The sequence below is a fragment of the Hakea prostrata genome, chromosome 2, assembly GCF_041222555.1.
Source record: "Hakea prostrata isolate BN-2017 chromosome 2, UWA_Hpros_2, whole genome shotgun sequence".
NCBI classification, from domain to species: Eukaryota; Viridiplantae; Streptophyta; class Magnoliopsida; order Proteales; family Proteaceae; genus Hakea; species Hakea prostrata.
Genome location: NC_142601.1, coordinates 26,899,690 through 26,911,852, shown reverse-complemented (window position 1 = coordinate 26,911,852; position 12,163 = coordinate 26,899,690). Strand labels below are relative to the sequence as shown.

At 41.2% G+C, this 12,163-nt stretch overlaps 1 protein-coding gene across 1 annotated transcript; it reads right to left on the bottom strand.

Moving 5' to 3' along the window:
* Positions 1-11,341: 11,341 nt before the first annotated feature.
* LOC149024157 (uncharacterized) lies at positions 11,342-11,954 on the bottom strand. The gene has a single exon (XM_089142896.1). The coding sequence runs from the start codon at positions 11,775-11,777 to the stop codon at positions 11,595-11,597; it is 183 nt and encodes a 60-aa protein (XP_088999022.1). The 5' UTR covers positions 11,778-11,954; the 3' UTR covers positions 11,342-11,594.
* Between the last annotated feature and the right edge of the window lie 209 nt (positions 11,955-12,163).

Below are 12,163 nucleotides of genomic sequence, written 5' to 3'. Positions count from 1 at the left end.
CTCTTCGATTAGTTGAAGGGTGCAGTTGTGTTCTCAAAGATTGACTTAAGATCCGGATATCACCAATTGAAAGTGAAGTCTAGTGATATCTTCAAGACAGCTTTCCGAACGCGGTATGGTCACTACGAGTTTAGAGTCATGCCCTTCGGATTGACCAATGCTCCTGCGGTGTTCATGGACCTCATGAACCGAGTATTTCACGATGTGCTTGATAAGTTTGTGATTGTTTTCATTGATGACATCTTGATCTATTTGAAGAGCGACGAAGAGCATGCGAGTCATCTAAGTTTCACTTTGCAAAGGTTGCGAGAAAGGAAGTTGTTCGCTAAGTTTAGCAAGTGTGATTTCTGGCTTAAGAGAGTAGTATTCCTTGGCCATGTGGTTTCAGCCAAAGGTATTCGTGTCAATCCTGAAAAGGTTCAAGCTGTGGCTGATTGGGAAAGACCGAAGTCGGTAACGGAAATAAGAAGTTTTCTTGGATTGGCGGGTTACTACAGAAGGTTTATTGAGAATTTTTCTCGGTTGGCTGCTCCTATGACTAAGTTGACCAGGAAAGAAGAAAAGTTTGTTTGGTCTGACGCCTGTGAGAAGAATTTCCAAGAGTTGAAAGATAGATTGGCAAGTGCCCCGGTTTTGACTATACCTGATAGTTCCGGTGGTATGACAGTTTATACCGATGCGTCAAAGATTGGATTGGGTTGCGTACTGATGCAACATGGCAAGGTCGTAGCCTATGCTTCTCGGCAATTGAAAGATTATGAGCGGAATTACCCCACTCACGATCTAGAACTTGCCGCTGTTGTCTTTGCTTTGAAGATTTGGAGACATTACCTCTACGGTGAGAAGATTGCCATTTTCACGGATCATAAGAGTTTGAAATACTTCTTCACCCAAAAGGAGTTGAACATGAGACAAAGGAGATGGTTGGAACTAGTCTCCGATTATGATTGTGATATTCAGTATCACCCTGGGAAAGCAAACATTGTTGCTGATGCTCTTAGTAGGAAGAACCAGAAGAAGACTTTGGATTTGAATGCTTTGAGTTTACCATTGTGGTCTTCTATTGAGAGTTTTGATTTGGAAATTGTCCCTAAGAATTCTGATTTTATTCTTTCTGCCATGACGGCAAGATCTGGTCTTAGAGATAAGATTGTTGCTTTGCAGAGTTCCGATCAAGAGCTTTTGATCAAAGTTGAGAAGATTTCTTCAAATCCTGAGTCGGACCCCGACTTTGGTATATCCATGGATGGTGCTTTATTGTTTAAAGGAAGACTGTGCGTGCCTGCAAACGAAGAAGTTAAGAAAGAAATATTGAAGGAAGCACACCAGTCAGTCTTTACTATACACCCGGGAAGCACCAAGATGTACAAGGACTTGAAGGAACATTTTTGGTGGATTGGTCTGAAGGCTGATGTTGATGATTTTGTTGCCAAGTGTGAGACTTGCCAACGTGTGACAGTCGTTCGACAACCCCCATCTGGATTACTTCAACCTCTTCCTATTCCTAGTTGGAAGTGGGAGGATATCTCCATGGACTTTGTGACTAGCTTGCCTCGGACAAGTAAAGGCAATGACACTGTGTGGGTGATTGTTGATAGGTTGACCAAATCAGCCCACTTAATTCCTATGAAGATCACTCATACTCTGGATAAGCTAGCAAGGCTTTATGTGGATAATGTGGTTCGCCAGCATGGTGTGCCATTGAGTATTGTTTCTGATCGTGATCCTAGGTTCACCTCAAGGTTTTGGAATAGTTTGTAGAAGGCCTTGGGAACCCAATTGAACTTGAGTACAGCTCATCATCCACAGTCTGATGGACAATCTGAGCGAACAATTCAGACATTGGAAGACATGCTCAGTGCTTGTGTGGTGGATATGGGTGGTAATTGGGATGAACACCTAGCTTTGGTTGAGTTTGCCTATAACAACAGTTATCAAGCAACAATAGGCATGGCTCCATTCAAGGCTTTGTATGGCAGTACTTGTAGGACACCTTTGTCTTGGATCGAGATAGGTGAAAGAAAAGTCTTAGGTCCTGAAATGATTGAAGCTACGAGTGCTATGGTAGATATGATAAGAGAAAGGATTAAGTCGCCATCAAGACAGGAAATCTTATCTTGATAAGAGAAGGACCGATTTGGAATTTCAAGTTGGAGAGAAAGTCTTTCTGAAGGTTGCACCAATGAAGGGTGTGATGAGATTCAATGTTAAGGGAAAGCTTAGCCCTCGTTTCATTGGACCTTTCGAGATTTTGGAAAAGGTTGGACCTGTTGCGTATCGATTAGCATTACCTCCGCCTCTTGCTGGTGTTCACAATGTGTTTCATATTTCGATGCTCCGAAAATACATAGAGAATCCGGAACACATTTTGCAGCAAGCACCTGAAGGACTTAGTGCTGATTTGACCTACGATGAAGAACCGGCCGAAATCTTGGATAGGAAGGACAAGCAGCTGCGGAATCACACCATCCCTTTGGTGAAGATTCGGTGAAAGAACCATACCCCTGAAGAAGCTTCTTGGGAGAAGGAAGAAGACATGAAGGAGAAGTTTCCTTACCTCTTTGGAAGCACTGGTACGCTTTCAATTTCGAGGACGAAATTTCTTTAAGGGGGGGGAAGAATGTAAAACCCAGCCCTAACCTTGACCCGGAAACCTTGTTATTTGTAGGTCCAGTGACCCGAAGTAAAGTAAGAAGTCAGCTTTGGGCCATCCCAGTGGAGGACTTGGTGTCTGGCTTTGAATCCATGAGAGTTGATGATGAAGTTCTATTTATGGAAACTGAATCTTGATGAAGATCGGATTAGTTGATGGACTTGGAGTGCTCTCTATCTTGGTTTGAAGGCATTTCTACCTATTAGGTAAGTCACTTGATATGTGTGCAAAACCCCTTTAGGATCGGATTTGATCTGGGCCTTCAATTCCCTGTTTAGGAATTGTTGTCTGCATTGGTCGACTGATTGGTCGACTGGACCAGTCGACCAATCCACTCGACCAATGGGTGCTGTCTTTGGCAATTAGGTCTTGCTTGCTCTATTTAAGTCCAATCTCGAGTCTACTTCGTATTTGCTGCCTCCAAACTCTTTGGAACGAACCAAAGACCTCTGCAAGTCATCTCCCTTGCATCCTTGGTGATTTTCTTGACGGATCTTCGTCAAAACTCTTCCTTTTGCATCAAAGGTATGTCTACACTCTCTTCTTCTCCTCCATCTCTGTTTTTCTTTCCTTTTTGAGTTGAGACAGTAGAGGAGATGCTGCATTCTCTGTTGCAAACATCTCTGGACTTGTCTCTCATGATCATCCTAAGGATTAATGGCTAAAACAATGATCTTAACCATGATCATTGCAAGCTTTTGAAGGAATCATGATCAAACCATGATCTAGTCTTTGTTTAACTTCTGATTTGAATTCCGATCTCCTTGGATCTTCTATATTGATCATGTTAGTAGTCAATTGCTGTGTTTTCTTTTCATGATCCATGATCTATCAATCTCTAGTTGTTTCTCTTCTACCATACCATGTTTTCTTCATGAATCATGATAGTTACATATATGGTAGGTTTTGTTTCCTTATTTAGATTTATGCTTTTAAGCCTATTTCCTTGAAGATCTAAGTATGCTTTTCATGATACCTTTACCTGAAGCAATGATCCATTCTCCTATTGTTCTTGTCTTTGATTTCTATCTTGAATTCTTCAAGATCCATGGTTGATCTAATTATGGTAACTTTTTGTTTCCTAATTTGGATCTTGATGGCTTGATTCGATTAGTGTTTTGAGGTCCCCTATATGTTAGGATACTACTGATGTAGTTTACCCCTTGATTAGTACCCTTTTGAACCACCAAATTCGGATTTTATATCTTAAAACTCTGTTTTTTTTAGGCTACTGTCTGCATTGGTCGACTGATTGGTCGACTGGGCCTGTCGACCAATCCACTCGACCAATGAGTACAGCAACTCCAGAATTGGTCTGTGTTGGATGTTTTGGTATCTTTTCTGTTAGGGATCTTTCCTAATATGTTGTATACACTTGTTTAGGACCTTCTTCTCAAGTTTGCCAAGATCTTACTTGATTTCTTAGGATTCCTTTGCGAGTTGTAAAAGGTAAGGATGGTTATTTCCTTAATTACATAGATAGCATGAATCTAGTTTCTATATTTGAATATCATTGAGTTGTTTCCTTAATCAGATTCTTACAATGATATACTACTGTTGCATAACCTTGATTACAGTAGCATTACTTGTTTATGATTAATTGATTCATGTATGATTTACTTACCAATTATATACAAGTTGATTGTAATTATTGATTTCTTTCCATATATGAAGTTACCATATATGTGATGATATGAATTGATGCATGTGTATGCTTAAGTATGGTTTGGAAAGGAGAGGTGTCCTTTTGACACTTCTGTCCTTGGACTACTACGGGAATATTATGGGATGTTTCCGGAGATGCCCTCTAGACACCTTCCTAAACTGTTGGATGACATATCTAGGACTGTCTAGTAGTGTTTGGCTAGGATGTCCCGTTATGTCAGACACTAATCGGAGGGGTATTGAGACCGAACGACCCGTGGTAGCAATGGGGATTCATGGGCGCTCAAGACCGGTAACCAACCCGTGAGAGGACAGGAATCACATTGTGGGGGCCATTTATTGGTAGGGTTGCATATGGTTAGACTTGGGCTCACGGGCGCTCAAGACCGGTAACCAACCCGTGAGAGGACGTGAGAGCTTCCCGTTTACCATATGTGGATGATCAATAGGGTTGATGAGTCCGTAGTCAGGGACTATGAGGACTCTAGTGTGAAGGATACTGGAAAGGATCGTCAGGGATGAGGAATGGACGTATCTGGATCTGACTTGATGTAACTAAGTAGAAGACTTGCATTTGGCTAGGCTTTACCCTGACATGCGCTGGTACTTAGACCAATGGTGATGTGAGAGAGTGGTGACCTATACCCCTAGCCATGGAATGTCCCGAGGGATGCCGGACCCATTACCAACTGATGATGAGTGATTGAGACCTTCCTAAAGAAGTACAGTGCTATGACTTAAAGCATGTCTGCCAATAGAGACCAGCATATATAGAGTTAGATTCATTCATTCATTGCTTGTCTCATATCATATTGCATTTATGTTTGTTCTGAAATCCTGTCATTTATGTTATTATGGATTTAACTGCCTTACTGAGTTTCTTTGAAACTCATTCCTTTATTGTACAATGTTTGTTAGACTATTCTGCAGGTACTGAATATTATGACGGCCCCTATGAAGAAGTGCAAGGAGAAGAGGCATATCTCCAGGAAGGTGATTGCGGTTACAACCATTACACTGAAGATCCCGCGAGTGGTTATGCTCCGTACGATGCTTAGTCCGACTATAGAGTGGAAGCGTCCTTGTGCTGTTTATGAGATTTATACTTATAGGGATGTTGTCTATAAAGTTGAGAACAATTTAGTTACCCATTGTACCTGCTATTGGGATTAGATTTTATCTTGCTTATTCTCTTTTAGAACTACTTTTCCGCTGGTTGTAGAGTGGGATTTTGGCTCACTTTACTTATCTGTTTTAGACACTCTGATTATATCTAGTACTCTGATTTATATATGATTCATTCTTTCCTTTTTTGGATCTATGGTTTATCTTCCGCACTTTTATTATTATTGTTCATGATTATGTTATTGTTTATGTGGGAGGTTGATTACTCGATACCTGATCTTCGGGCTGTGGATCACACTCTCGGGTATGCCAGATAGGGTACCGGCTGGGAGGATGTGACACCAACACTCTGATCTTTACCGAAGATACCACCCAGAGGGTATTATGCGGGATCAAAGTCCGTCTCGAAGGGGGTGCCATCATAATCTTCGGTACCTGTAGGATAATCTAAAAACATTTGTACAAAAGGAATGAGTTCGAAGAACTCAGCAAGGTAGTTATTCCATAATTAAAATCATACATATACAAAACATAACATAATGCAATGTGATATGGAACATATGATGCAAATATGATTCTAACTCTATGAATGTTAGTCTCTATGGTAGACATGTTTTAAGTCATAGCACCATACTTCTTTGGGTGGTCAGTCACTCCCCCTCAATCATACAAGATATCTTGGTCTGCCAGGGAAGTTAGGTAAAGTCATCTCAAAAACCATGGTAGGGGAATCGGTCACCGCTCTCTCACATTACCGTTTGGTATAAGTACTGGCGCATGTCATAATAAAGCCTAGGCCAATGCAAGTCATCTACTCAGTCGTATCAAGTCAGATCCAGATACGTCCATTCCTCCCCCCGGAGATCCTTTCCAGTATCCTTCACACTAGAGTCAGCAAAATCCCAGATTTCGGACTCATCAACCCTATTGGTCATCCACAAATAGTAAACGGGAAGCTCTCACGTCCTCTCACGGATTGGTTACTGGTCTTGAGCGCCCGTCAGCTCAAGTCTAGCCATTTGCAACCCTACCAATAAATGGCCCCTTTCAGGTATCCGTAGCATGGTTTATGTCCCCTACCGGATTGGTTACCAGCCTAGAGTGCCCATCAAACCATACACTACCACGGGTTGTTCGGTCTCAATGCCCTTCCGATTTGGGTCTAACATGACAAGGACAATCCTAGCCACCCAACTAGACAATCCTATGTATGTCATCCAATAACCCGGGAAAGTGTCGACAGGGACCTTCGGAGAACATCCCATACTATTCCCTCCGATGCCCAAGGACAGAAGTGTCAATAGGACACTCCCCAATTCCAAGTTATACGTAGGCAATCACATATTCAAATTCATCATTTCTCATGCATCCAATACATCTTCATAATAAAAGTTAAATCATGATATTGAAATGAATCATCATAGACATAAGTAATCAATAATAATTTAACATGACAAGAGTATAAGAATTCCGATGCTACTGTCCTAACACATGTCTAACAGTCTTATGATAATTAAAAGTAATCAAGAGATTCTATTCTTTAAGTAAGAACACAATTCATAAGTTGATGGCCTATATTGTTTATGGAGATAACCATGCTTACCTTGGGTTGAGTTGATGATGAATTGAGAATACCAAGAAATTGGTCCAAAAGAATTGTTAAAACCCTAAACAAACATCAATAATAAGTTAGAGAAGAAATCGGAAAGATCGTATGTGAAATGGGTCTAAACTGGCTAAAGTTGCTGTCAGCAACAACTTTGGTCGATGGTCTTTGGTCGATGCCATCTACCAAAGAGGATCGACAAAAATTCTCTTCGGGACAGAATAGTGGATTTTGGGGGTTTTCATCCGAAATTGGTTTTCCGGGGTTCAGATCAATCTGAAACTTGGAGGAATGCTTAAGAACAATATGAGGACACTATAAATCAAGAAAATAACATAATCCAATGGTCTAAATAGAAAGCCCCAATTTGAGCTATCAAGTTCAAGAGACAAGCATCATGGCATGAATTGGGATTGATTGCATTGACATAGAAATAACATGCAATAGCTAGGGGAACTTATAGAAATTCGATTGGAGTCATGTGATAGTGATAAATATGAACATAGCATACCATACAACTCACTTTTGTACAAAATGGCATGATGTTAAGAGGAAAATCAAGGAATACATATGCTAGGCTTGAGATGGGGGCATAGCATCAATAGATGGCTAAGGAAATCATAGGTTAAGCTTGAGTGGACACTTGGAGTGATGGTTGCAAGGTTGCAGCACCATCTCCAATGTCTCAATAGCAAGAGAGGAATAGAAAAGAATAGAAAAAGGTAGAATAGAGAGTGTAATGATGATTCATACCTTGATGTTAAAGATGGAGGCAAGAATCAATGATAAACAATGTGTTTTTGGTGGAGTATCCTTCACATATGCCTAGGAGTTACTTTGGGAAGCTCCCCCCACGTTTTCAGGAGTGAATGATTGCAATAGGGCTCAAGGCTCGAGGTTATAATAATTAGAAAAGAGAATATTCCATGGAATCATTAACTTGGCTGACTGGGAAACTTTGGTCGATGGTCTTCGGTCGATGGCATCGACCAAAGAGGATCGACCAAAATATTTTTCAGCAGAAAAACAGGTTTAGTTCAACAACTTCAAGTGGGGTTTTGAAAGGCTATACAAGGTCAAATTGAGTGAGGTTTTCTTCTACAATTCAATCAAGAAGTCTAGTTTCGGGGAATACCTTCGGATTGTGCACGAGAGGTCATTAAGTACTTCAACTAAATCAATCTTCTCCGATGCGCAGACTTTCCTTAAACACTGACAATGCATTTAAACAAGGGCTATCATCGTCAATGTCCATGGGCTCGGTCTTCGCATCATAGTTATCAATCAGAAGGGTCCACAAGTCTCTTCTACCACCGCTTCGGGTCTTCCGGCCTAAATACAACAGTGGATCCGGGTTAGGGTCAAGGTTAGAATAGGGCTAGATATTACAGATTGGACTTAAATAGAGCAAGCAAAGACCTAATTAGCACAATTAGATCTCATTGGTCGATTGGATTGGTCGACTGGTCCAATCGACCAATGAGTCAATCATGACAGCAAGTCCAGAACAGGGAAATGAAAGCTCAGATCAAATCCAAACATAAAGGGGTTTTGCACACACATTAAGTGACTTACCTAGTAGGTAGAAATGCCTTTGAACCATGACAGAGAGCACTCCAAGTCTATCAACTAATTCCATTTTCATCAAGGTGCAGTTTCCATAAATGGAACACTGACATCAACACTTATGGATTCCAAGCCAGCCACCAAGTCTTCCACTAGAATGGCCCATAACTGACTTCTTGCTTTACTTCGAGTTGTCCGACCTACAAACAACAGGGTTTCCTGGTCAAGGTTAGTCCTGGGTTTCATAGGAAGGGCAGGTTCCCCTAGCAAGAATGCTGCCCGACCAGTCAAGCTCAACTTTGTTGCGCTTGGAAAGCACAACCCAGCCAGAAGGATGGGAAATAGAAAGAACATGAAAATGTACAAAAAGAGGAAGAGAATGTATGATGCCGAGTTCAAAACATAAACCCAAGAAGCCGACGATGAGATGCCAGCTATTGGGAAGAAGCATTCCGGGACAAATGTCCCAATGATTTAGAACAGCTGAAAACAAAGTATTGAAGAAGGGAAAGCAAACTCTGCTTTCCAGAGTATATCTATATACAGGGAAAATTTGCTAGGAAGGATCAAATCAATCCTCTTATCAGAAGTGGGAGCCCTAAGATGGTACGAGGAAGGAAAGTCGAAGCGTTGGATGGCTAAAGGGAGGCTTTCCTTAGTAAAGGTGGAAGCAACAGAACCAGGTCCATTAGTGGACTTGATAGGTTGTTTGGACTGCCCAGAGGATTCGGCAGTCACCTTCGGAGTCTTAGATGGTCCAAACTCAGGAAGGGCAGAAGAAGCCTCAGCATTTTCTTCTGCTTTTCTTTGTTGGCTAACTTCGCGAAGTCACGCCCAGAGAGCAGTTAGGGTTTTCTTGTCACAATCAAAATGCTCAGAGGGGATAGAGGCAAAGGCCTCATTGCCAGTATCGCCCTTACCGGCCCTAAGTCCAGGAGAAATTTCAGAAGAAACCCTACCGCCCTCCATTACTAAAAAGTCTAATTGTGGTTTCTAGCAAGAAAAAAGAAACCTGGAGACGAAAGTAAATTTTGCAAAGGAGTCAGTAGACTTACTGAATCATTGAACCAGAATGCTTGAGAGGGAGAAGATCGTTAGGGCGCGAAGAAGACGATGAGGTTTCAAAATTCCAGACAAAGAAAATGAAACATACGAAGACAACAAACCACTTTTAAGCACTTGCACGAGTGTTCGAGGATGTGTACGATCGAGATGGACTCAACATCAACGATCGAGATTTGGAGACGGTTCAAAAGTTTGAACTCATGAATCAAAAATAGGCGTTTAGAAACCGTTGTTTCAATTTCGTGAGCAACGATAGTTTCGGCTACAAAGGACATGTGGCGTCACCCCCACAAAAAGTGAAAATACTCACAATGTTCGAGGAAAAAGCAACACAGCTGCATTAAATGTGATATGACATTTAATGGGTTAAGGATTATGCAAAACTATTGTTCGAAAGAGAACCCAGTTAAAAACCAAGCCCTTAGGATCGTCCGAACGCTTGGTCTGGGGGGCTCATGATATGGAGAAAATATAACCAAACCTGGTTCAATCTTGGTTCGACCCTCGACTTCGGTCGGAACGAAAGGAATCGACTCGCTTTCGAGCGAGCCGGCTCCAGAAGATAGCTTGTTGAGGAAGAAAACTAACTCAGTCACAAGCACGCCCTAATCCGCTATGATCGGAATAGGCTATTCGACAAAGAGACGGGTAACAGCATTTGGCGGCTGTCACTTATCGCTATTATATGGATAACTACCATATAACGATCGTATTATCAAAGGGTCATCTACTAGTCCAACCCAGTAGGGATCTATCACTCAATGGATCTATCCGTTAAGATCTGACGAATATCCGAAGAAGGCTCAAATACATCCACGAAGGAGATTCGAAGGTACACTCTATATAGGACATCACCTACTCACAAGGTAGAAGGACACATACAATCTAAATCGTATTCTCGTTATTCATTCCTTAGCTCTGTGCTCCAGCAGAGCCGTTTGTGATTAAGTTCATCAGCTGACTTAACCTTCGAAGGTGGACTCCCGATCCCAACGGTCGGGCCACAACTGACGTTCATTTTTGCTGGTCATTCTCAGGAGATCTAAGGACTGAGCAGATTTTGGACGCATCACCACCCAAAAATTAATCACATTGCGGACCAGCTCGTTTCAGGAACAGATTCTCCATGTCCCCAATCATTCCTCCAATAAGCTCAAAACTGATGCCTCGTGAGGCAATGGTCATTCTCAAAGTCGGGTCATTTCTTCAACTCCATTTTGATGATAACTCGTGCTTGAATTTAAAAAAAAAAAAAAACAAATTCAGACCTCTTTTTGTCGATTAACTGTTCAATCATACAGTTGTAAACTCATTCTCAGTTGGGTTTCTGTTAGAAGCAAACCTCACTCCTAACTCGGTCATACCCAGAAAGAGGCTTCAGAAATACAAACCCCAACCCCAATCTTCTCAGATTCACCACCAGAGCAATTACCCATACGGCCCCACCCAACCCACCTTCTTCCAGAGAATTTTTTTTTTTTTTTTTCCAACCCGTTTTCAAGGGTTTGGCCGGACTAATCCGGTGTTCGACCAAATTTAGAGATTTGAGATGGACTCAGAAGAAGAACCAAAGAAGGAAGGTAATTAAGAGATTAATTTGCTTCTATACAACAAAACCCAAACGCAGAGGAAGAGTTTGAGAGCAAAGAAGACTTAAGAAGAAAATAATGATCAGTTCAACCTCTGAGCTGCCTTACATGAAAATCTGATCTATAATAGCCGAAATCATCCGTAACTATTGAATAAAGGTTAGTTCTGAACAAACGATATTTACATACTACTCTTCATATACAAAGTATAATCTCTCCCCAAATCAAAAAAATCAAAAACAGAAAAACAGGAAAGAAAAAAAAAAAAAAAAAAAGGAGAAAAAGAAACAAAAATCAGAGAAAGTACAGAAGGGCTACTAATTCCCTATGCCGCTGCTCGAATCATCCTTGGACTGCTTGTCGGAGGAGACACAAAAGGAAGATTACTGAGAATGAGAAATCGCATCCGCCTTGGAAACGGAGCTTCATGGAAAAGATGCTCCAAAACCCTAGCAAGCAGAACTGTATACTCCTCCATTAGCTCTGCAACGATGGCCACCAAAATCATCTCTAGAAAACAGAAAACTCTTTCTCACTGCTAGTCTTTTTGATAAATCAACTGATCTTGACCAATATATATATACTCTTTCTCTTTTGCTCACTAGATCACAATCTTCTCTTTCTGGATAAGAACCGCGTTTCCAGATCAATCGCTGAAAATAAGAAGACCAAAGTCGCCACTTGATTTGATACTTTCGAGATTATTATGTTTAAGCCGGCGCTTTTATATATTATTATTAACGCAAGTTTCTGGTTTCTTCTTCACAAACTCCATCTGTCACCGGAAGACCAATCATTTCACTTGGTGACACGTGGGTGTTATGGTTGAAAGAGAATATAGTTCTTTTGTTCGTGCGTTCTCATTCTTATCTAGATAATTGTTAATCTTAATGC

Coding starts and splice junctions, on each gene's coding strand:
- LOC149024157 (XM_089142896.1), bottom strand. CDS start 11,777: ATGATTTTGGTGGCCATCGTTGCAGAGCTAATGGAGGAGTATACAGTT.